General features: G+C 34.3%; 2 protein-coding genes across 10 annotated transcripts in view; one reads left to right on the top strand and one right to left on the bottom strand.

Annotated features, from left to right (window-relative positions):
• The window catches only part of ninaC (STKc_myosinIII_N_like and MYSc_Myo21 domain-containing protein ninaC), a 142,314-nt gene that overhangs the window by 50,219 nt on the left and 65,013 nt on the right, over positions 1 to 27,082 (top strand). For 2 of the 9 annotated variants that reach the window (XM_081760126.1, XM_081760134.1), the window contains exons 4-8: positions 8,698 to 8,802; positions 18,286 to 18,395; positions 19,752 to 19,882; positions 21,429 to 21,576; positions 23,502 to 23,592. In XM_081760126.1, coding sequence (XP_081616252.1) covers positions 8,698 to 8,802; positions 18,286 to 18,395; positions 19,752 to 19,882; positions 21,429 to 21,576; positions 23,502 to 23,592 — 585 coding nt within the window. Of the gene's footprint in view, positions 1 to 8,697; positions 8,803 to 16,577; positions 17,264 to 17,315; positions 18,188 to 18,285; positions 18,396 to 19,751; positions 19,883 to 21,428; positions 21,577 to 23,501; positions 23,628 to 27,082 lie in introns of those variants that run through there. The other 7 variants (XM_081760143.1, XM_081760178.1, XM_081760167.1 and 4 more) reach the window with 7 other exon arrangements.
• Positions 3,523 to 7,811, bottom strand: LOC145686683 (uncharacterized). Its single transcript, XM_081760221.1, has 3 exons — positions 7,357 to 7,811; positions 5,453 to 5,658; positions 3,523 to 3,845 (listed from the first exon to the last, which is right to left on the bottom strand). The coding sequence occupies exons 1-3, from the start codon at positions 7,736 to 7,738 to the stop codon at positions 3,564 to 3,566; spliced, it is 870 nt and encodes a 289-aa protein (XP_081616347.1). The 5' UTR covers positions 7,739 to 7,811; the 3' UTR covers positions 3,523 to 3,563.

Raw genomic sequence — 27,082 nt, 5'->3', positions numbered from 1 at the left:
CTTGAAAGACCGAAAATAGCGGTTTGTAGCGAGGATAACAGCTATTTTGAAAAATAAAATGGCCTCCATTTTGAAATTTTACGTTGGTATGCCGCCAAAATCTATGCAGGAAATTTAGTGTCTCGTGCTTGTACCCTGAAAATTTAAATTTAAAAGACCGAAAGTGGTACCCTGTAGTATGTTTGGTACACCAGGGGCGGATACAGAACAGAGTCCTGGAGTAGGCGAATAGACTCAAAGGGGGAAGGGGCGGTCAGAGCTGATCGAGGTGAAATATTCGTCTAATGATTTAAAGGACGAATAAACAAATGTAGATTGAATCATCTCAGGAAGCACAGTGATATTCGCCAGTTCTGTTCAGTGATGCTATTCTTTTTTTTTTTTTTTTTTTTTTTAACAACCGGTTCTCTATACACCTTGGTATATATATAGGGTATTGTAAAAATGGCGCCCATGGACTACAGAGCACAGACAAAACAAAGCAAAAAATATATAATTGTTTATCTTTCGGGTCCTCGTTTGGAGATGAATTTCACTATGTGCCAACGTCACAGATAAGGAACCACAGAGAAGATCTACCAATGTATCAAATAGTTACACCGGTTCTTTCCAGATGGAAGTTAAAGTTGACACTAGCAGCACTTACTAGCATAACAATCGATGTAACTGCTTGATGGATTCGTATGGCAATGCTAATGGATCCAAGTTAATCTGCGACGTTGTCACATAATGAAATTTTAATTCCCTATATCGACTGAAAGAGGCCTTGGAAGGTATGCCATTATATAGGATTTTCGCTTTATATTGACTTGAAGAATAGCTTTCTGTTGTTCTTGGGCTCCATTTTTAGAACACCCTATATATATTTATCGTTATTTTTCAAACTAAGAACTGTTTCTATTTTGTAGCGTCACGTTCCAACTAAACCGGCTGTAGGAGAGGGAAACATATGACAGAATATACAATAACACATTATTGTTAGTGAGAGTTAGTCGGCAAGATTCTAGACCACAGGGCCCCCCTTCCCACTTAGCTGTAATAAAGACAGAAAACAACGTGGTCTGCGGGGCCCTAACCCACCTTCACTCGCTAACGCTCGCTCGTCAATATCATGTGAATGAAATTTTAAACTTTGGTACAGAAAAGAACCCAACCTAGCTATTAACCTAGGATCTGTGTTCTAGAACCTTCCCGAGTTGGTCAAAGCTTTACCAAAACCAGTTTTTTGGTGTCTGGAAATTTCAAAAGAATTAACAAGAAGACCTGGAAACCTTTTATTGACATGACTGGAAAACTCCATCGGTCGCATCAGATAAATATATTTGCGCCCGCCCATTCGAATTTCTCTTTCAACGTTGTTTGTTTTCACAACAAATGCAGCTTTCTTTACTGTACATCGAAACTTCAGCTATTACGGAATTTGGAATTGAGCACTTGAAATAGTTAAGCAGTCTTTGGAACTCTACACATTAAGCTTTTAAATTTGACAATTTTTACGCTAATCTAATGGTGGTGGTGTTAATTCTACAGAATGCTTATTTGAAGAGTTAGCAACAAATGACTGAACTAAACTGTTGTAGGAAAAACAAATTTTACTGAAGAATGCTTGTGTTACCATCAAAGATAAGAAATAATAGCTCTACTAATGTATTTACATATTTACTGGTAATACCGGCACCTATGGCCTAAAACCCGTCAAACATATGAGGGATAACGTCCCTCGGCGTCACCGAATCGGCGAGCACACTATTCATAGAAAGTATTTTCTAAAATATAAAATTGCATATTTAACTTCAAACTGGCTATAAGCATAGTCCATACATTAATCTGTTCTATAATTATTTCAAGCTAAGGTAAGGTTCCTTATTCATTCAGAACTTTATATAGATAATACGTTGAAAGCTGTTGTATACCCTAATGCGGAAGCTAATTCGCCCAAGGAAAGACCAAAATTTGATACCAAGTTGTACCAACAATATACTAACAAGAAGCTTAAAAACCAATTTTTTTTTTCAGATGGGTCCAACCCGAAAGAACCCACCGGGTTTTTTCGGGCTGGGCCTACTTGGGCAAACCCTGCGCAGAAATAATGTACGAATACATTCCTTTGATAAGCATTTTCTTATCAGTAAAACGAAATGTTCATTCATCGTGAGCGATTATCATCTTTGTGCAGTCTGTCATTGTTGTAATACAACCAATTTTAGGCAAATTAGTTGAAACTACCAGAATTAAGACTGTAGTAGATTCTATGTTGTAAGCTACGTGTAATGAATAAATATGTATATAGCAGTATATACATCGAATCCAAGACGCCGTCGAATCTAAGGCGCACCTGAATTTTGGACGTCTAAAAGCTGACAAAAAGGTGCGCCTTATGTTCAAAGAAATACGGTAATTAACAAGTTCATAGACAGTGTTTTTAAACTGTGTTTCTCAAGATTTTCCGTTTTGAGACTCCTCTTAGATTGAACACTAGTCAAAAGAAGAAACTTTAGAGAATTGTGTATTATAAACCAAATTAAAAATCTCACACAGTGGAAATTTCATTTCTTTCACTTTGTCCTCCAGATTGATATTTCATTATTGATTACTATGGATGAACAAAATTAATGATTGTGAAAGATTTCGTAGAAAGTAGAGAAACCCAAGGAAACTCACGCAAACGATGTCTATCCACCACGGAATCCGTTTGACACGAACCGAGACCGAATCAGGGGTTCCATGTACTAGAGATTGGTTGCTCTACTACTGAGCCACCGTTGAAATCATCTCCAATAGTCAGCGACTAAAGTTCTTTCCGTTTGGTAAAATTTATTTTGGGACTAAAGGTAGTATGGCTTACCGCCGGTTGCGCCATATGCTGGAACGTATAGAAAATTATTTTTTTAACATACTGAAAACTGTACTGAAATTGTACTTCCATTCTCTAGTTATTTACGAAACTAATTTCATCAAACGGAAAGAACTTCTATAGCTGACTGTACAACAAATAATATTTAACAGAATGGAATAATGATGTAGTTTGCACATTGAAGACTTCCTACAACATATGCATTACGTTACATAATGATACTTTTAATCCATTTCTCAATTAAGTAACAACGCTCTGTGTGTAAAATTCATCTATGCCCCGGAAAAAATGTTCAATTCACACACTAGTTCTGGGACACTACCAAAGGCGTTCTCCCAACTATAAGCCACAGATTTTTTCGTGTCCGAGAATTAACAAACAATTAATTAAGTTTGCGAATACTCCTTACATCAAAAGGAAATATCAAAAAATCTTAGAACACATGAATTGGTAAACGCGTTTATCATAACCTGCGGTAAATGTAGAAAATCGGTCTTTGAAGTTATCTTGTTTGAAAGTTACTTGGATTGAGATATGGACTATCATTTTGACACTTGTCGCTCGATTAACGGTACAATCTTTGAACTAACGTTAGTTTTCTTAGGGGGAAAAAAGTATTAGAAATTTAAACGGGGAATTAATAAGTTTTCGATTCACTGAAATAAATCTTGTTATTTCTGAATTCTGATGTTTATTTACATTTTCATAATTACAAAGATGATGTCGAAATACAATTATACGTGCTTGCACTTTGTTTCTGAATCTGTAGTAAAGCCATTCTCTCACTGTGTTCTGCCATCAGAGCATTATGCAGCTCGTTCTGTTGCCTTAATGCTATCTTTTGCTGCTTCAGGACCACCTTCTCGCGTCTAATTTGAATATTAATTAATGATAATCTTCTTGCTTCTACTTTTGATAGGTATGCCTCGCTCCTTTTATAAAGATTTTCCTTTTGGTGCTTTGGGGTGACCTTCCTCGTCACTGGCGTTTTCTGGAACAGAAAGACAGAAATGTTGAAACTGAAACCTTACTTTACAAGTTTGGTATAAATCTTTCATAATTATATCTTTAATGTACAACGTAACTATAAGAATATGATGCGACTTCCTTTCAATGAGTTATAGGTTTCCTACGTATAATACTTTGACAAAGGACCTAGCAAACTTATTACGCAAATCGTACCTCTGACAAATTAATTTTTCTTTTGGATGTATTGTCGAACTGATCAAAGGGAGTAACGGGCGTGAATTCCCAAACGTTTATGATTTCACAAATTTATATAGGTTAAGAAATATGTAGTTCCGAAATGTGAGAAGTTGGAAAATTCTATAATATTATATTCTTGTTATAAAAGTATATACCCTGCTTTTATCATAATCTATAAATTCGTTTAGATTTTGGGTTGAAAAACGTAAATAAACAACATGATTCGCAAATTCACTATTTAGAATTTGAGACATTTTTATTTGAGCAGTGTAACTTTCTAAATTAATACTTGTTTTAGTCGTTCATGAAAATACAGGAATTTATTCATTATGTATTAAGAATAGTTTACTAGTTATATATTTACACTGTAAAAACTACCCTTGTCCCTCCTTCTCTGTCGTTCCATGTGTCGAACAGACAGACAACAGTTACATGATGTATTACATAGTCTCGTTTCTTTGTTCATCAGAATCTAAAGGTATTGATGGAATGCATTATATGTTTTTATATTTTTATATTATCAATAATATCACCGTGAAAATGTTCTACAAAATTCCGGATTCGCATAGTTTGCCAAACTATCATTTGAAGCCGGAAACTCGTGCTCATTGCAATCTTTCATCACTTCGAAGAAAAAAAAAAAAAGAAATTAATATAACGGAAGACAGATTTCTGCTTGTTTATTCGTGTTATTCTTACGTCTCTCTCTGAGTAGGGCCCGTTATGTAATAAATTAAAAGGAAATAATTAACAACAGTAATCGTGTGATAGGCTATGGTTACTGGTAATTTAACAAGAACACAATCTCTACAACAAATTTGCACCAGGTTTATCAGTTCACAACAGTAATATTGACAAATGGGAGAAAAAGTCGGCCTGGACCTATGTTAAAAGGCATTCGCCTGGTAGAACTGAGTAAAATACGGAAAAACCACAGTGAGCATAACCAATCAGCGGATTTGAATCTGGGACCCCAATAATAATAATAATAATAATAATAATAATAATAATAATAATAATAATAATAATAATAATAATAATCTACATGTATAAAAATGAAAGTAGTTATGTTTGTGACTATTTACCGCTTCAATCTACCGACCGATCTCGATCAAATTTTCAACAGATTTGAAATTCGGGAATGGGTGGTCGGTTTTTATCATTCCATTGAATATGGATGGTTTTTATCATTTCACTTTGATAGTGCAATTTTGGGGAGGGAGAGATATGTACATATAAGTTATCAAAAATGACCGATATTAGTGTCGAATCCATAGTTTCCGGGGTCGCTGAGATGAACATTTTAAATCCAAATTTAGCTCCGCAGCTTGGGAGAGGATATATATATTAATTAATTAATAAAGAAATAAATAACTACAAAAATATACATACTTCTATTGCTTCCTCCATGCGACTTCCTTTCTCTGTTGGACTTGCACTTTGTTTCTGAATCTGTAGTAAAGCCATTCTCTCACTGTGTTCTGCCATCACAGTACGGAGAGAATTTTCTGAGATGGTAGGCGTAACTTCAATAGTTTCCTCAACTGCAACATTGTTTGCCAGCTGGTCAGTTGTTATTGTGGTTATTTCAATCGTTCCTAGAGTAAGAAAGAGTGATATTTGTACTAATAATATTCTATTACTACAATGGAATGGTTAAAAATGAGCTAACGTACACTAACCTAACATGGTCTACTCTACATTTAAAAATAGTGGCTTAACATTAAATGTAAGGTGAGCTAATGTAACCTAACCTACTCTACCCAACCTTACATTTGAAAATAATACATAAACATCGGAGTTCCGTTATTTAGCTTAACCCACACTACGCTACCCTAATATTCTTACTCTCCAAAACCCTCTCCTACCCTACTTGACGCTCTGGATTTAAGACAAGACTATTTTGCCTCTAGTATCTGGATATCTCAACCCCAGATATAGTAGATTAGCCATAAGACCAATTCTATATTCTATTCTGAAATATCAAATCCACGTTAATAGTACTCACATTGCTATCATGTGTAACAATTATATGGGTGCTGGTGAGGTTTTTGTGACATATTTTAGAAAATTTCACGTAAAATTGAACACTGTGCATGAAAAGACACTTATGAGGAACAAATTTTTACAGGAGATACAATTAAATACAGCTGTATTATTTACAAATGTAAAATCATTACAATTGTTTTATGACGGATAAAATAAGTGAGAGGATATGAAAGATGATTGTATAAGATAACATTTTCCAGTTGCGGTGTATATTATCGGTATTTAGCATGAAACCATGACAAGTGCAATTGAAACTCCTATCATTGCCAAAACCCGTTCCTTTTCACTAGCTTTGCTTGCTCGTATACTCACTGTCGCTGACGCACCTTCTCCATTCGGAAGCACTTCGTACTATCGCGGGGCCCACCAGCTTTGCCCTGCGCTGACTTGGTTACATAGCAGTCGTGCTTTTTGCGACCACCTACCACAGGTTATGGTTTGTGATTTTTGTCTAGTAGTTTTTATGCCATACATCTGGAAGCTGTATTTATACGGAAATCGTAAAAAAACAATTATTTGTGATGGCTCCCTTGAATTATATATGCCAAGTGAGATATATTCACGCCAGGCCAAATCATTTAAGGGAGAATAAGAACAAAATTAGTGAATTTCAACAACTACTTAAGTTGCGTGTCGAAAATAAACCTGCAAGTCATTACATACTATTTTCCTCTGGCGTTATATTCTGCACAGTGTACAAAAACTTATTTTACGTTTAAAAGTGGAGCGTTACTTGTATGAGACCATGATAAGCGCTATTGCAACTCGCATCATTGCAAAATAAATAAATATATATATATATATTCTTTTCATTACCCACACTTGCTTGTATACTCAGCGTCGCTGATGTGCTTGCTCCCTTCGGATGCACCTCATTCTATCGCGCGGACACACAGCTTTGCCCTGCCCTATCTCGGTTAGATACCTTCCTTGCTTGTTAATGGCCACCTAGCACAGGTTGTATATGTTTTTGCACTATAGCTTTTATGCCATACATACTGACTCAGTATTTATATCCAAATCGTAAAAGAACTGTAATGTCTCAACAATTACTTCTGGTGGCACTCTTGAATTTTATCTGTGCCACGTGAAATATTTTCATGCCGCAGCGCGCAAATCTTTTACGGAACAATAAGAAGGAAATTAGTGAAATAATTATGTTTTATATTTTACACTTATTTCCAGTGGTGTACTGAAACCTGACGTGCAAGATTATAGTGTAAAACTAAGGTTCTTAAATCACTTACCTGTGAAATCAGAGTCAAACGGATTCTGCAGCCTCTCAAACTGTCCGGGCAAGATTGATTTAAGCTTCTCGGATGTATTATCTACGCTTTTTTCTGCAGGTCCTCCACCTGTAGCATATCTCGCTCGAGATTCCTCTGCAAACTGCTTTCTAGCTTTTGCCTTTAAATTCTTCACGTACAACTTAATATTACCAACATCACGCTTTGTCACCCCGGGAAGAGAATTAAATTCTGAACTTAAAGCCTGCCATGCAGATTCCTTTTCAGCATTTGATACGGCATCTGTTTTTTTATTCTCAAGTATTCTTTTGTATTTGTCGACGAGCATTAGAACATATTCACTTTCCTGAGGAGTGAAATTCTTCGTACGCTTTCTTTCCATATTTAGTAACTACCACTACACCGAAATATTATTTTCTGAGCTTATGCTACGCGAATCAGTTTTCACTTGTTACACGCACTTTCTTAGCCAATCAAACGTACAATATTACATGACGTCATGTCGCAAACGTCATAGTTTTATACAACTTCCGATTATTCGTGGATAAGTTAATCCTTTCTCACAAACTGTTGGTGCAACGATGAAAGGTTCTTATCCAAAGATAAAAATAATCAACGTATTATCTTATCCTATCTTAATCCTCGGTTGGTGCAACCGAGCATCTAAAATCACTGTATTTTATTTCTCTGAATTCTTAATTGATCCGCTATATTTATAAATAATAATAATATGAAGAAAAAAGAGGAGGGAGAGAAGAATAACATTCTAAGAATTAGAATTTTCCAGTTGACCTACTTTACAAATTGCTTATTTGAAATTATGTTCTTCTATTCTGTATATTATTTAAGATATCTCAAGTTACCAAACAATCAACTAATCTCACCAAAGCTTTTATATACATTATTAATAGTTTACTGTTCACTATTAATAATTAAAAAAAAAGTCACAAAATTATCGGAATCTGCTGTTCTGTTCTTTAATTCCCTTTCTTCATGTGCTTTCTTATTGCATTCTTCAAGTAATATACTTTGGAAAGGATAAAAAAGTGCAAAGTAAAAAAAATGCATATAAGGAGATGACAACGAAATAGATGTTTCAATTCATATTAAACATAAAAACATTTCAATTTATAAAAATATTTAACGTTAATTAATTCGTAATTTAAAATATATTTTAGTCATTTTATTATTAATAATTATTTAATTAATAATTAATATAACTATCTTAATTCAAAATATATTCATTCTTAAGCAACAACTAAAAGAATACATAAATTTTCTCTTCTAATTCATGTTCATAAATTGCATGAAAATCCCTGAATCTTTTACGTTTCTTTCTAGCTCTGTGAATATGGTTCTGTAATAGATTTGGTTCGATCTCTTCAGATGCGCAATAGAAGATTATCAGAAGAACATATAGCGTATATTCTAAAAGAAACATTGAAGGTATGATTTGATTCCTCTTTGCACTAAACAGAGCTATAAGATCATTGCTTTAGAGGTATTTAGTTAGATCTATAAGTTTTAGAATTTGCCAACTACCATAAGAAAATAAATCCTTGTAATATCATTGTATTAAGTTTGTTTAAATTTATGTTATGTTTAGTAAGAACAAATTCTGGCCAGGAAATTAGTTTGCTAAGGTGCTTATTTAAGTAGAACAGACTTACTAATATTTATTTTAAGATGTCAATTGTGTATCTTATTAACGTTTTAAAGTATGTATCTTCTTTTAAAACTAGTTTATAAGCTACTTTGTTTCTAGAGAAGAAGACGTTAGCAAGAATTTTAGGAATGATCCAAACGATTGGATCAAACGATTATGATCTTGGCCAAGAATTTTAGAAATGATCCAAAAAATGCTTCAAATAATTGCGATATTGGCCAATAATTAATTTTTGAATCATGGCCCACAAAATTTTTGAACGGCTTCTAAATCGAGTTTTCGTATTTTTTTTACGGAATTAGCACATCTTACTGAGTTAGGTGATAGTTTGGGTTTGGCTGCACTACATGTAGTTCTCCAGATATAAGGCCTACAAAAAACTTTTGATTGAAATATAGACATATTTTGGGCAAATTGGATCAGAGGCCACAAAATTTTTGAACGACTCCTAAATCGAGTTTTCATATTTTTTACGTAATTAGCACATCTTACTGAATTAAGTGATAGTATGGGTTTGGCTACACTATATGTAGTTCTCCAGATATAAGGCGTACAAGAAAATTTTTGATTGAATGAAATATATTAGATTTTTTGGATCAGAGACCACAAAATTTTTGAACGGTCTCTAAATCGAGTTTTCGTATTTTTTACGGAATAAGCACATCATACTGAGTTAAGAGATACTGTAGTTTGGGTTTGACTACACTATATGTAGTTCTCCAGATATAGGGCCTACAAGAAATTTTTGCCTGAAACATATTGGATCTTTTGATCCGAAAAAGAAAGAAAAGAAAAGAAATTCTACCCTTAATAGAACATATGTGCTTGAACGTTAGTCAGTTGAACGAAGTATAAGGGGGAAAGGATAACAAACTGAAGCAAAACATTTTCGAAGGACTAATTAGTACAGTAAGAGGTGCAAAGTTCAAATCTACAATGAAACATGGGAATTAGTTTGTATTTTGCTATCAGTTTGCACGCGGAGTTTATTAGATATCTTCATAGCAATTGTACCATAAAAAGTATGTACTGTACTAGTGGTGAACTTACAAGTTTGTATTTCGAACAGTTGAACAGCACTTCATCCAGTAAGGTGGATGTTTCTTCCTTTTCTTTTTAACTAAGATCTTTTTTAATATGAAAAGCAGGAGGAGAATCTAAAATGAAAGATGATCCTTTTCCTTACAAATCCTGAAAACCTCCAAGCTTTCAGATTAAAATCCCTATGAGATTAAGCCAATAGCTGGATGAAACCAATATGACAGGCAGAAATGCCCATTAATTTTTTTCCCAAGAAATGAGGGGGTGAAAAGGCCTATATACAAGCAAAGTGGTGAAAATATACACCTTAATGCACATAATACTTCATGTAAAACAATCATTATTGAAGCACATTATATAATACTTCATACAAGACAATTATTATCGAAGCACATTGTGTAATACTTCATGTAAAACAATTATTATTGAATCACATTGCATAATACTTCATGTAAAACAATTATTACTGAAGCACTGTTTGGGATTATCTGTGTGTTTAACAGTGTGTGTGCCTTGAGCTGGCAACAGTGTTCAAGTTGCTTAACGCCTTTCTCTTGTTTTGTGAAGTGTGTGAATGTGGAGGCAGCAAGAACATACAGTTTGGTGGACCATATATCATGGTCGAAATCATACAACATATCACAAACAATAAGCCATCATATCATAAACATTTATAACTAAAGACCATGTGAACATGTTTATTCTCGTGTATTATTTTTGTGTGCAAACTGAAGGTGTAATCATTAAATACAGTGAATTTATATTTGGTTGCATTCATGTGGTGTACGAATCAAGCCTTACAGTCCACTAGTATGAATGTTGTTTTTAGCATTGTTATTGTACTTTAGTGAAGTTACAAATATATACATTCATATTGTACATTTGGTCCTCCGGGCCGGATGAGTGCGAAGATTTCTGAGAATTGTTCTGTGCTGTTGTGAAGAGAAATGTGTTTGTGTCGGCCTATATGTGGTGCTATCACGTACGTTGGACAATAATCACGTTTTGTGTAGGCGGACAGCTGTTGTACCAGGACCACGCTTCTGGAGTATATTTCATAGGTAAAAAGAAAACAAAACATCAACTTCAGGTCAGTAGTTTTTTTATTCTTCATATTTCTGCGTAGCATTTAATCATGAGTGAATCACACCAGCGTCTTTTAAGGCAAAGATCTGCATACAGAGGCCAGTTAACCAGAATAAACACTTTTGTTCAGGCCTTTGATCCAAATGAAGGCAATATAGAAGAAATACGTGCACGCTTAAAACATCTAAATAACGTTTGGTCAAAGTTGCAGGAGGTGCAAGATACTATTGAAATTGATCAAATCGAATCCGAAGCGGAAGCAGTTAACGCTCGTGCAGAAATTGAAAATGTGTATTTTTCTTTAGAGGCTCAAATGCAAGCACTTGTTTTAAAGCATGGAAATAAAGAATCAGCGGTTAATAATAGCACTAGCAGTAGCGCACAAGTTAAATTGCCGGTCATACAGTTGCCTGCATTTGACGGGAACTGTAAACATTGGTTATCATATAAGGACACTTTTATATCTCTTATTCACGAGAATAAAGACATTTCCACAATACAGAAGTTTCAGTACCTCCGAACTTCTCTTAAGGGCGAAGCGTTAAACCTAATTGAAAATTTACCAATTACCGAAACAAATTATTCAGTAGCATGGCAATTACTCGTTGACAGGTATTCAAATAAAAAGCTAATTGCTTCTTCTTACATTCACGAAATACTACAAATCAAGCCAGTGTACAAAGAAAATGTAAGTGAACTTCGCGCTTTTATAAATACAGCTACTAGCAATATAAATGCGCTACAAGCACTTGAGCCAAACGTAAACCTCACAGACGTAATTTTGACCCAACACTTTGTATCAAAATTAGATGCAACTACTAGAAAGTCATGGGAGTTTCAAAATACGAATTCTAATTTTCCTTCTTTATCAGAATTCTTTTCGTTTCTCGAGAAACGTTGTCAGGTGCTTGAGAACATGAGAACTAGTATTGATGGTGTGAAGCAGGGTAGTAGCGTACAAAACAAGCAAGTAAAAAGTATTCAGTCATCAAAGACTTATTTATCAACATTTTCAAATGCATGTGAATTTTGTAATAGCCAGCATCCCTTATATTCTTGTTCGTCTTTTGTGAATGCGGGACACAGCCAAAAATTAGAGTGCATTCGTAAAAATAAATTATGCATGAATTGTCTGAAAAGTAATCATTTTTTGAAGAATTGTAAATCGAGAGGTTGTAAAAAGTGTTCCAAAAAGCACAATACATTATTGCATGTAGACGTAACAAAAGACAAATCAGTGCGGTTTCCAAGTGTAAGCAGTGCCGTGGTGCAAGAGCGTAGTAACAACTGAGATTCCAGTGAAAATTTAGGACAAGTGTCATATTGTGCATTAAAGGCTAGGCCTAACGCAAGAGTGTTGTTATCTACTGCAATAGTAAAGGTGAGGGATAACAAGGGAAATTTGGTTCCTTGTCGCGCGCTTCTAGACAGTGCTAGTCAGACCAATTTCATAACAGAGAATTTGGTGCAACAATTGAACATCAAACGGTATAGACAGTATACTCCAATTCAAGGTATAAATCAAGCAATTTCTAATACAAAGTACTCTGTAGATATTTGTATCCATTCATGTGTTAACACATTTTCATTGAATATAAGTTGTTCAGTTCTCCCTGACATTACAAGTAAACTACCGGAAGAAAGAATTAATTATGACGATTGGAACATTCCCAAGGACATTGTTCTAGCAGATTCCACTTTTAATACGCCTGGAGACATAGATATTCTGTTAGGTGCTGAAGTATTCTACATAATTATGAAGTCAGGACACAAAACACGGCCAGGTGATTTTCCAGTGCTTCAGGAGACAGAATTGGGATGGATCGTGGCAGGACGCATTCCTCAAGAACGTGACCCCCATATTCCATTAACAACATGTTTTGTGAAGACAAACATAGATCTACAGCAACAACTTCAAAAATTTTGGGAACTAGAAGAAATTACTGTTACACCTAGATCAAGCGAAGAGCTTGCATGTGAGCGACATTTCGTTCAGAATACAACAAGAGATCATACAGGGCGTTTCACTGTACGATTGCCTTTGCTTGAAGACCGTACAGTTTTAGGCGATTCTTATCAGCAGGCATTGGTTAGATTAAAGCAATTGGAGAGAAGATTCGATCAACACCCGAACTTTGAAGCTAAATATACGGAATTCATGCAAGAATATGAAGATCTTGGTCACATGGTAAGGATAGATGAGACTAAAAAGGAGGACGTCAACGTTGCATACTATTTGCCACATCATGCAGTTTTTAAGCCCACAAGCTCTACAACAAAGCTCCGTGTAGTGTTTGATGCTTCAGCAAAATCTGACAGCGGAAAAAGCCTCAACGACATTCTCTTAGTTGGTCCTACAATACAGCAAGATTTGTTTTCTATCATTTTGCGCTTTAGAACTCATTCGGTAGTATTCACTGCAGATATCGCTAAGATGTATCGCATGGTCACTGTTCATCCAGAAGACACGCCATTACAACGTATATTGTGGAGAAGATCTAGAAATGATCCGATTCAAGTTTTTGAGTTGAAAACACTAACGTATGGTACGGTATGTGCTTCATTTGTGGCCACAAGATGCCTACAGCAATTAGCAGACGAAGAAGAGCATAATTACCATGTAGCAGCAGAAATATTACGTCGAGATTTCTATATTGACGATGTTTGTAGTGGCATGAGCAACATACAGCAAGCTCTAGAGGTCCAGAAGCAATTGATAGAGTTACTGGGAAAGGGAGGTTTTACACTTAGGAAATGGAGTTCGAATGATCCAAGGTTATTGGAATCCATCTCGCCAGAGCTTCGAGAAGTGCAACGTCCAATCCAGTTCCACGAAGGCCAAGGCGTCAAGGCATTAGGATTGTCATGGCATCCAGACAAGGATATATTTCTCGTTGAAAGCAAGACGTCAACAATGAAGGTTCAAGAGTGCATTACTAAACGCCAGGTTGCTTCAATCATTGCCTCTATATTCGATCCATTAGGAATAATTTCACCAGTTGTCATTTCATACAAAATATTTTTGCAAGAATTGTGGCGGCAAAAGGTTCAATGGGACGACAGTATACCAATGGAATTAGCAAGGAAATGGACTCAATTGTACAAGCAACTTCCATTAATCAATCAGATAAAATTCGACAGATATGTACTCGTTGAAGGAAACATAGAGGAGATTCAGATCCATGGTTTTTCAGATGCTTCTCAAAGAGCATATGGAGCTTGCATTTATATGCGATCGATCAATCAACAAGGAAAAATATCAGTTAAGTTATTATGTGCTAAATCACGTGTGGCTCCAGTCAAGAAAATCACTCTCCCACGTCTGGAGTTATGCGCAGCAGTTGTTTTGGCAAAATTAGTTCACAAGATTTTACCAATTTTAAAATTGAACATAAGTAGCGTCCATCTATGGACTGACTCCCAAATCGTGTTGGCATGGCTAGCTTCTCCGTGCAACAAATGGAAACCTTTCGTGGCCAACAGAGTAGCTCAAATTCAAGACTTAACTGACGTTAGCTGTTGGAAACATGTAACTTCTTCAGACAACCCTGGAGATTTGATTTCAAGAGGAATAGATGCAGTTTCCATAAAGGACAATTCATTATGGTGGTACGGTCCACAATGGCTTTCTAGTTTACAGTCTAATTGGTCAGTGACAAGTAAGGATTCATTGCAACCAGATCAAGTTCCAGAGAGTAAGGGGACCATAACATTGACAGTCACTTTAGACAATTGGTGCAATGGAACCATAACAAGATTCTCAAAATTGTCAAGGTTAGTTAGGACAATAGCATATTGTAGACGTTTTGTTCATAACATCAGACACAAGCAAAACAAACTAACAGAAGGTCTTTCAGTACAAGAACTCCACACAGCGCTCCATGTTTGCATCAAATGGACACAAGAAATTGGGTTTCACAGCGAATTGCAGCATCTTCGTAATGGAAACATTGTTCCGTCAAGAAGTAAATTGAACAATTTACATCCATTTTTAGATAGTGAAGGCATGATCCGAGTTGGAGGAAGATTGGAGAATAGTCAGCTTCCGTTTGACGCCAAACATCAAATAGTTCTGCCTTCAAATCAACACTTGACAAAACTTATAGTTGAAGCTGAACACTTAAGATTACTTCATGCTGGACCCCAATTATTAATATCATCACTACGCCAGAAATATTGGATCATCAGGTGCAAACAGGTAGTAAAACAAGTGATCCATCATTGCTTCACATGTTTCAAGTTAAAGGCCAGTGGTTCAAAACAACTTATGGGACAGTTGCCAGCAGCTCGTGTGCAGCAAGCCAGACCATTCCCAAACGTAGGCGTGGACTACGCGGGAGCGTTTTACATAAAATCAGGAGCAGTTAGAAATAGATCTGTACGTAAGGCATATGTTGCATTATTTGTTTGTTTATACACCAAGGCAATACATCTGGAATTGGTAACAGATCTTAGTGCGCAGTCATTCATAGCAGCTTTACGCAGATTCATAGCCAGACGAGGAAGATGTCTCAATATATACAGCGACAATGGCACAAATTTCGTTGGAGCCAATAACGAATTGAAAGAATTGTATCAGCTGTTTTCATCAGGTCCTTTTAGTTCTCAAGTTCATGATTTTACATCGACCGAAGGAATTCAGTGGCACTTCATACCACCAAATTCGCCGCATTTTGGAGGACTATGGGAAGCCGGTATAAAATCAATGAAATACCATCTAGTTCGTATTACAAAAGGTGCAGTGTTAACATATGAAGAGTTTGTAACATTACTCACACAGATTGAGGCCTGTCTCAACTCTCGACCACTTACAGTGCTATCAAGTGAACCTAACGACATCAGTGTTCTCACCCCTGGACATTTTTAATTGGAGAAGCACTTACAGCTTTACCAGAGCCTAACCTCACCGATCTACCACACAACCGCTTATCTCGTTGGCAGAAGATACAACAACTAAAACAACACATTTGGAAGAGATGGTCCCGAGATTATTTGCATGGTCTTCAACAACGCTCTAAGACAACTTCACCGCAACACAATCTCAAGGTCGGAGATGTAGTTTTGCTGATTGAAGACAACGTTTCTGCATTGCAGTGGAAATTGGGCATCATTGAAAAAGTGTTCCCAGGAAAGGATTTCTTAGTTCGTGTAGTGACGGTTCGTACTACAACTGGAACATATAAACGTTCCATCAAGAAACTAGTTGCATTACCATGTAACAAGGATTAGAATTGAGATTTGTGTAATAAAAAAAAAAGTACAGTTGTAATATTGCTTCAAGTTTTGTGTTCGTTTCGTTTTTTATATGTATCATTTTGTTTTATTTGGTCAGACCTTAGCTGACCAACAGGGGGGAGTATGTTTGGGATTATTTGTGTGTTTAACAGTGTGTGTGCCTTGAGCTGGCAACAGTGTTCAAGTTGCTTAACGCCTTTCTCTTGTTTTGTGAAGTGTGTGAATGTGGAGGCAGCAAGAACATACAGTTTGGTGGACCATATATCATGGTCGAAATCATACAACATATCACAAACAATAAGCCATCATATCATAAACATTTACAACTAAAGACCATGTGAACATGTTTATTCTCGTGTATTATTTTTGTGTGCAAACTGAAGGTGTAATCATTAAATACAGTGAATTTATATTTGGTTGCATTCATGTGGTGTACGAATCAAGCCTTACAGTCCACTAGTATGAATATTGTTTTTAGCATTGTTATTGTACTTTAGTGAAGTTACAAATATATACATTCATATTGTACAAGCACATTGCATAATACTTCATATAAAACCATTGTCATTGAAGCACATTGCATAATACTTCATGTAAAACAATTATTATTGAAGCACATTGCATAATACTTCATATAAAATAATTATTATTGAAGTACATTGCATAATACTTCACATAAAGAATGTAATTGACGCACATTGCATAACGTTATTAACTATGGTAAATATATGTAATTCTGTAGTGGATGAGTATAAAATCTAACAAATTTTGACATACTTATTTTAAAGAACCAAACTCTTTTCGAAAATTCAAGTCGCTAATTGCTCATCTTGCCCCTTTGCAAGCGCCCATGATGACAGGCCAGAGGAAGTAATTATAGTAAGTGGTCAGACATTACAAATTAGGACTAGATCGTAGGATAAAGATCATCATATCTAATTTTCATTTTATTCTTTTTTTATTTTGGAGGGAAACTAGTAACTTACTCTGGGAAACGGCAGTAGTAATGATCAATTCAATTATAAAACATATGGACCGAACAACATAGATTACCGTCTTAATTCAATTTACTATCAACGAAATTTCTACAGTTACAGCTTTTAAATACATTAGGGTGAGCATGTAAATACTGTTTTCTGAGATAAGTTTATATCTTCTTGAACCACCAATTGTTACATCACAAACAATTATGTTCTTTAGTAATGAAATTTTGAGATAAATGTGTATCAGAATTTATTAGGTTTATTTTTTATTGTCAAAAATAGGAAAACACTGTATTAACCCGTAAGTACTACGCGGAGTCTGGTAAACTCCGTTTTTCGCCATAACTTCCCGTTCAACTGCCTCTCCCGATTGTCTTTTCCTCCTCTTCTTGGTTATATTTGGTGTGTATGTGAAAATTAAGATCGTGTCGTTAGTTTGTCCGCAATTTATTGTTCGCAGTCTGACAGACTCTGCGTAATAGACTACTTATGTGACAAAAATCATGTGTGGTACTTAAGGGCTAAGAGTAAGTTTTATTATTTTACCCATCTGGATCGATACAATATTGAGTCAGCTACATACCATTCTTGCACTAGAGATACTTTAACAATGGATAAAATTTTATTTAGATTGATTAGCTACGAGCAACAATATGTAATCATTACGTACGTGTAATCCTATTAGTGCTTGGTTTACCATTACGTTCACGAACCTTTGTTTCTTCGCTACCTTTTTGATCATCATAATGCTGTACAGTTTCCCTCGAAAATATGGGGCTTAAATATGTAACACAATTGATGAAGTAAGAGTGTATGAAAGGTAAGTGTTAGCCGTGATAGATTAGGTTGGATTTGATCTTAACCTTGTGTCATTACATAATATACTTTTTTTAAATGGTTTCTTTCTCTCATGAGCAGGCACTAATTCATCTGCATGAAAACAACGTAATGCATCGGGATGTGAAAGGAAGTAATATATTATTGACAAAGAACGGGGATGTCAAATTAGTAGACTTTGGGCTTTCAAGGTAACTCAAGATTTTAAACTAAATAACTCATGTATTAGGAAAAGTCATAAACAAGTTCTTGTAATTTATTTATGTGTCACTACCATTTTTATCAACATGATAATTCAAAGAAACCGTACAAGTAAGGTAGTAGCTTCACCAAGAACTCGGTATTACAAAAACTTTGACTAGATGTGTGTCAAACTTAAGTGAAGGATACATTTTCATCCATTGTATGACGGGAAGTCAAAAAGTAAAGGGACTTCCAATTTTTCGCACTAGGGTTTGGTAACACTGCTAGTTTCCAGCGCTGAATTAGTGTCGTCTGCAACACCTCTATGCAACGTGTCACTCTGATTTCCGCGTTTGTCGTTGGAGTGTAGCAGACCGTTAAACATGGTAGCTCCATTGTCCAAGGAGGAAATGAGGGCAGTGATTCGCTTTTTGTTTGCAGAAGGTATTAAACCTGCGGAGCGGAAGGTGTTAAACCGGCGGAAATTATTCGTCGAATGCAAGCGCAGTATGGTGACAGCTGTTTATCGCGAAGCATAAGGCACAAAGGTTGGATATCTCTCATAAACATTTGGCGCGTTATCGTCGCGAAGAGATGGATGTTTACAGCAAATCGTTACTATAGATAAAAGTAGGGTACATCATCACGAACCCGAAAGTAAGGCTGCGAGCATGGTTTGGAAACGACCATCATCACCACAAGTTAAGAAATTTAAATATCAGCCATCATTTAGTCATTGATGGAGTGCAAAATTGGTTATAGGTGCAACCGAAAAACTTTTCTTCCGACGGAATCAAAAACAGTGCGTTGAAATGCAGGTTTCAGTATGTTTCAGTTTTCTATCATTAGAATAAATATACCTTTTCTCAAAAGTCCCTTTACTTTTTGACATCTCCTCGTAAAATGTAACTAATGATTCGATTTAATTTATTATTATTATTATTATTATTATTATTATTATTATTATTATTATTATTATTATTATTATTATTATTATATGAACTGTATGTTCAAGGATCAACATAAAATTTTGTTATTTTAATAACCACGAGCTATTTTTGAAATTTAATCCTGTATAGTAGGATTCTTGGATATATGCAATATGATTGGGAACTACAACGTATGAAGCTAGGCTTACTGACGATACTAAGCAATATTAATGGTAATCGTTATACTTCATAAAATTTGTACTTTATCTATATTTCACTTTAGACGAAAGAGTCAAACTCTAGGCTTCTCGTACAAAATTACTATTAAATAACAATTTGATTTGATACTATATTTATTTTTCTATTGGTGTTAGACAGATTTGAATAATAAACTACTTTCAAAGAAAATAGAATACACTTTGTCCTCTTCTGCAGGCATTTAAACTCCTCACAAGGGAAAAGAGGTACTCAAGTTGGGTCTCCGTGCTGGATGGCACCTGAAGTTGTGTCTTGCAAGAAAAGTAATCAAGATACTTACGACAATAGAGCTGATGTTTGGTCTCTTGGTATGATATGTTCTCTTCCTTTTTGTGTATTGTTATTATAATCATTCCCAGTGTTTGAATTCAGAAACATTAATATCATTTACTTTTTATCTATTCTTTAGTTGTCATAAAAACTTTATAGAACAAATATAAAAAATACTAACAAGCAGATAATAATAAAAATTATAAAAAGCAGAAAATGATTGCACTGGCGGGAGGGAGCTTGCGTTGGGTGTCATGCCTGCAGAGCATGGTAGTCCTTGGCTTACTAGCAAGGCTGATCGACCAGTAAATTAAGAACTTTGGTCTGGCCACACAATGAGTGTATCCCATTTCCTCTAGTAATAGGGTATCACAAGCTTTAAAGCTCAAAGGTTCTTAAAATGTGCACCTGTGAACTGAAATGAGGAAAGTACTGGGGAAAATATGGATCGGGCGAATCTAGCGATGCCGGTCTGTCAAAATAGGCCAACAGATCGCAGTTCGTTGCTGTGGCGAACAAATATGGCAGTAGATCCATATCCATCTAATATGGTATTTCTCAGATGCGGATTTAAATGCCTAAAGTTACTTTTCGGGTCCAAACTAATTTTTCGTTAAATTTGAAAACGTGAAACCTTTGTTGTACTATAATTAATCTGTAGTACGGGCTTATGCCCAAAATATATACCAAAACCAGAGGAAGTTACTAAATAAATTACACACTGAAGACAGTAAAGAGAAACCTTAAGTTTCAAGACTCGAAATTGTAACATTCAAAATAGCCGAGAGTGGTATATGATCGATCCCTCTATTTTTAGTTATTTTCTTTTTACATTTCATCGACGAGCCGTTTGAGGCTTGAAAGCTCAATTTCTTTCTTTCTCTTGATTATTATTTGTTCATATTAGGACTTCTTTAATCTAAGCTATATAAAGTGCAGATTAAAGCAACTGGAAAACTTTCAATATTCACTCTTAACTAGTAACACAATTTCCAGCATTTTATGTTGAGTACATATTAATAGTGTGTAAAGTAATATCTTCATTACGTATCCTATTAAATGATACAAACCAGTATTACTTAATACAAAACAATTTATCAGTGTTGTAATGTAATTACTTTATTTTGCTTAGTTAGTTGCTTAATGTTCAGTGCATGAAATAATTATTTTCCTCTATCAATGTACTTGTGAACACAAAATCACAAGAGAAGAAAATAAAATTAGTTTATTATTACTACTATCAAAAACAAGTAAACAAATACAATTAGCGCAATGAGGGCATGCAATGACAAAATTGGCAAAATAACTCTATATGAGTAATGCCTTATAACATTCTTATGTAAAATACAAGCAAACGGTAAGTTTAAGGAAGAAATAAATACTATAGAACGTAGACGTACTTCCGAAAAACTAGTAAGACAGCAATAAATTATTTGATATCAAACACTGATTAAAATAAAATAAAGATTGAATATAAACAGCAGGTCATAATTTTAGTAGAATATTAGTGTTTTTCCTTCTTAAAATATTTCTTAATACTTTTTTGGTTGAAAACAATTATAATCTGATTTCCTTTCTATGTAGGTATTACAGCAATTGAACTGGGAGATGGAAAAGCTCCTCTTGCAGATATGCATCCGACCAGAGCACTTTTCCAGATAGTGAGAAACCCTCCACCAACTTTGTATCGGCCTGCCTTGTGGTCTCATCTTTATAATGATTTCATAGAAGAGTAAGTATCATAAATCCATAAAATCATTATCATACAGGAAAATAAATTACGTGTTTCAGTTAGTAAGTATTTATTTTTTAGTAATATTTATTACCCGTTCAGACCAGTGTTTCTATTGAGCTCAAACTACATTGCAAAATAACTTTTTAGTGCATCTGTTATTGTCGTAATTTATATACAAAAAATGCCCATACGAAATAAAACTTGAAGCTCTAATGAACAATCGAAGAAAAACGCACAGTTCACTTACTGAAGCTATAAGCAGGAGCAGTTTTTCAATGTATGGTATAAAGCTTGTCGTACAAACAAGAATATAGATTGAAAACGTGAGTTTCGTACAGTGATAAAGGTTATTAAAAGAAGTTCTTTTAGAAATTTATTATAACGGCTCTCTCAGTTCAGCTGATTAACTGTAACAAAAATTCCGAACTTGTAGCTATGGAATTTCGTGTACATTGGGTTATGCAGCAATAGATATTTATTTCCTCTGAGGATATTTATTTCCATTCTAAGCACTTTTGCTTAGTAGAATTATGTTGACCTGCGTTTAGTGACATCTAATCTATAAAAACCTTATTTAATTTAATGCAAGATGGATTCTTCTTTCTTTGCACAATTGGCCCTCACATATATGCAACACGTGCATTTGCATGGTGCGAAAAATTACGGGAGTGGCAAAAAAAAAAAAAAAAAAAAGGCATAAAGTATAAAAGTTGAAACATATGAAAAAAAAATATTTAAAATAAATATATCTTATTGGAATCTAACTTTGTGATTATTTTAGTTAGATTTTGCTAATCCTTCTGTTTGCATTTTACATTTATAAATCATAGTATTAATAATAATAATTATAAAACAAAGAACCAAAAATAAATTAATAGTACCTGTAACAGTGTCGACAATGCAATAACGTCTTCATCATGACAAGTCAATATAAGCGATTCCTGATGAAGGCGATGTCACATTGCCGACACTGTTACACAAGTATTATTGATATATTTTGGTGCTTTGGTGAGTTTTGTTTTACTAATACTGTGGAATATTTTCAAAGTTATAATGAATCGCAAATTATTATTATTATTATTATTATTATTATTATTATTATTATTATTATTATTATTATTATTATTATTATTATTATTATTATTATTATTATTATTCAGTTAATTCTATATTTTCATTAACGCTACTAAAGTTATGATGGGATAACAAATTTTAAATCTTGGCTTTCAAGATATGTTCTTTCTAAGGACGGGTGTCAGATTGTCCCGTTCTTTTGATTACTGTAATAAGTGCATTAGTTGAATTTTGTTGTTGCTAAATCTTGTTTTAAACATTTCGATCTATTGTCCTGTTTGTCATTTGTCTCTCTTTTCTTTAACTATGATCTTCTCTTAAGTCTATAGATGTCCCATTCTGTTCCTCTTTCAAAGTTGTCAAAATTTACTTTAAGTCAGTTGTAGTATCTTAGGAAACAATTGATGTGTTTTATTTATATGCCACGGTTATTCCTGGTTATAAACTACCTATATGTGTCGAAAAATAAATTTTCAAAGTAATAATAATAATCGTATTTTGTTTGAGCGACAAAGGTTCTTTTAAGTGTAACAAATGTTGCAAGTCATAAATCTCCGGATAAATTACCATCGTTCTTATCAAGAGTCAACTTTTAAGCATTTACTATTCGTGTTAGACGGAAAAGTATTATTACAGTATTAAAAAGGCTTACTATTAGTGCTTTCTGAGATACATTGAATTTTGACACTGGCTCTGGGGGACTTCATTGAAAAGTGTCACTTGCGTAAATTTATCTCAAATGATCATTCATGACGTAGTTCAAATAAAGGAAATAATTAATAAGAAATATATAATTGAATGAATTTCAATATGAAAAACTAATATACATTTTTCATCTATATTTTCAGATGTCTAGAGAAAAATCCAGAATATAGGCCCTATATGGTAGAATTATTGCAACATCCATTCATTACTCAGCTTCCAGAAAACGACCTTCATGTAAGCTGGAATTATTTCTGGTTACATTATTAACAGTATGTATAGCATGTCATTAACAATTTCATTGATAACAGTCTGAAATTCAACAATGGATGTTTTAGTTCCAAGACTATGAAACAAAAAATCTAAAACATATGCTAATTATATTGTTAATTTTTCCGAAAATAAAAATTTTAGAACATTATGACTGTTTCTAGCATTTTGTGAAGAGTCAACACAGGTACAACTTAAACTCTGTTTATCATTTATAATATTATGTTCGTCTTATGAAGTACATGGATGTTTCTTTTACTGAAGACACAATTTTTGAGCATTATGTTAAATGCTAAAATACTTCTATAAACCATTTAAAAACAGTAAAGTGTCCAGCTTACTTAGGATTTAAAAACAATCTCAAAAAGTTGTAGCTTGAGATTGATATATTATATATGAATCTAAGTTTTTAATATAGCGGACTCTCGTTAATTCAAGCTTGGATAATTAGAATAAGAATTTAGTCCCCTTGAAAACTGTATTGAAAACAATGATTAAAGTTGTCGATAAATCGAACTTTTGAACCTCCCGTTTGAATAATTTAAAGTAATGCAGTGCAAGAATTTTTAGTGTTGGACAGATTGTGAACAGACGAATGCAGCTTCAACCGGTTTCTCGCTACCCAGAGGTAGATGTAGCGAAGAGTAACAGCAAAACACAATCTATCTGATGATGAAGACGATAATTTGATGAAGTAAAGAAACAGAGTGTGCGGACCTCATCTGAAGCTTTCGATATGGTTGAAAGTATTTCACGCAATAAATGAAAATGAAGATTTCGTTGACCGTGCAAAAAATAACCAAATGTATATCACGCACTTTTTTAAGTGAGAACAGATAATTAAGAGCCTGACATACTAAAAATAATACAAAATGTACCATTTTTCTTTTGCTTGTTTTTCATAAGTGAAAGGAGATAATGAAATGCAAGTTACCCTCAATCATAGATAATGTTATTCTGCAACAGAAAATATGAACCTGAAGAATTTTCAGTGTTGCCATCTATAGAAATTAGAGTGTTGCCAGAATAACATTTTCCCCAAAATCTAAGTTAAGACAGGGACTAGAGGAACGAACTCTACTGAATTTCCATGGATGGCAACACTGAAAATTCTTCAGGTTCACATTTTCTGTTGGAGAATAACATTATCTATGATTGTGGTAAGTTGCATTTCATTATCTCCTTTCACTTATGAAAAACAAGCAGAAAATAGTAAATTTTGTATTATTTTTAGTATGTCAAGCACTTAAGGTTGTTACTCGTGTACGTGGTTTTGTTTGTTAATCCAGTATATGTGATACTGTACTTAACTGTGTTTTCCATAATACGTGTGGCTCAATTTATGTGCAAGTAAATGTCGCTTGTTTACTTGTGGTATTGTATCACACAACTAATAGGCTCCCTTAAAAGTAAAGTCTCTTGCATATTAATTTTTTTCATTGTAGGTAAAGTAGTTTTGTTCGCTTGATATTCAGGTGTTTAACAATGAATATTTTTTGGATAATTCGATACTCTTTCGTGCTCCTTGGACTTCGCATTAAATAGACTCCGCTGTTTATGATTATTTGAAATTCAAACAGATGGCGAAGAATTAAATAAGTAAATCTCTTACTTATTATTTACAAATGGTATGTGTGTTTGGAGAAGTGAAACAACAATATGTAATCTGCCAGTTAATAGTGCATATTTTTCATATACCTAGGTACAGACATAAATAATCTATTAGTATATATATATATATATATATATATATATATATATATATATATATATATATATATATATATATATATATATATATTTCATATACAAAAATAACCTATTACATAAATAATCTATTAGTGTATATTTTTCATGTTCAGACATAAATAAATAAATAATCTATTTCAGCAGAATAGAAACTATCAACTACATCAGATTGACATCGAACGAAACACCTTTTAGGGCCCTAAAAATAATTTCTTTCTAATTCTCTCGAAACTTACACGAGAATTTACGCTTCATGCGTAAGAGTTTATCTCCAAGTATAACACACGCTGTTGCGCTCGATATGATTTTTCATCTTATATATATATATATATATGTACTTCTCACCTTTGAACAATGCTTTATTTCCACAATGTCATAATGTTTTCTTTCAACCAAAATTAAAGTTTAAAAGTTAATGATAATTTATCTCATTAACAATAGCATATACTATCGTCTTGGTAACTTCATAATAAAGAATTTGATAAGGGTGTACTTCAACTTCAGTGCCACATTAATAGATCGTTTGTTTCTTATACAGTATCGCTAATTAGGTTTAGAAAAAAATAGATTGTATTGATTGTCTCGACGCATATAATTTTGTTTAGTTTAATGACATCTACCGAACGGTTCATGTCTTGTCTGTGGTTTATGCAAATTCTTGCACTTCCGTTATAATAGTTATCGATTTTCCATTTATCCTCAAGTAATTCGGAAGTACTATCTTAGCCATCTTTAGGATATGCATAACCTTTCTTTCTTTCTTTCTTTTTTTTTTTAAGATCAAATCTTGGATTTGCAGCTCAGATATGTGCTCCAAGCTTTTAATATACAAATATTCCAATTCCTAATTTGCCACATAACATTTTATATACATATATGAATATAAAAGTATAACTTTTAATAATTAATAAATATTATGTTGATTTGTACGCTGCTGGAAATAATTTAAGAACTCCCACTAACAATTCAGGATCTGGTCTATTTTAGTACACAAGAAGGAGGTAATGGTAGAAAATAGTGTGAAACATTGTGAATGTGTTATGCAGAGTAATTAAAAAAACATAGTACTCACATTTATAGCATATGTAACCATTCCCAGTGGTTACCCAAGCAACTGTTCCGGAAAATAAGTCGTACACATACTGAATATCTGTCTGGGGTATGGTATTTCACACATAGACGATACACTAGTTATACTCCCTTGAATGAATACCAGAGGTGAGTAGTCTGTGTTGCGTAGTCGCTCACTCTCAATACCAGAATGTCTTGTGTGGTTTGTATATGACGAGTGCGAACACATGTTGGATTTTTTCGTTCATCTGCACGTCTACAGAGACACACACACGGTCGTTACTGTGTTTGAAACAGAACAATTCCCATCTCTGAATACCACTGCCTTCCTGCTTCAGTTTCTCCCGATCCCCCCTCCCAAAAAAAGTTCTCAGCAATGATGAAATGTCATAAGGTAATTAACCGTGCAGTAAGAGGGGGGGGGGTATAGACCTACCTCCAAAAATCGATCATTTAGTGTTCGTGCGCTCATATGAGGGGCTGCGATCATGTTGATTGTGTTGGGGGTTGCAATTCTATCAGGGCGGCAGTAAGGATCCTTCTGCTTATGCGCTTCGGGGTGGCATTTCTACCTAGCATCGTGTATACCACTACCCCCATGTGAGAGACAATCCTGTAAACGACTAGGCTACTCCAT

The sequence above is a fragment of the Thermobia domestica genome, chromosome 1, assembly GCF_964235325.1.
Source record: "Thermobia domestica chromosome 1, izTheDome1.hap1.1, whole genome shotgun sequence".
Classification (NCBI taxonomy): domain Eukaryota; kingdom Metazoa; phylum Arthropoda; class Insecta; order Zygentoma; family Lepismatidae; genus Thermobia; species Thermobia domestica.
Note: the sequence above shows the minus strand (reverse complement) of the source record. Positions and strands in the feature narration are given on the sequence as shown.

What these genes read in the sequence shown, in the direction of transcription:
- LOC145686683 (XM_081760221.1), bottom strand. Translation starts at nt 7,738, where the DNA reads ATGGAAAGAAAGCGTACGAAGAATTTCACTCCTCAGGAAAGTGAATAT. An exon ending in GTTTGACTCTGATTTCACAG is followed by an intron (nt 5,659 to 7,356) that starts GTAAGTGATTTA and finishes TTCTTACTCTAG; the next exon opens with GAACGATTGAAATAACCACA. An exon ending in GCATGGAGGAAGCAATAGAA is followed by an intron (nt 3,846 to 5,452) that starts GTATGTATATTT and finishes TTTCTGTTCCAG; the next exon opens with AAAACGCCAGTGACGAGGAA.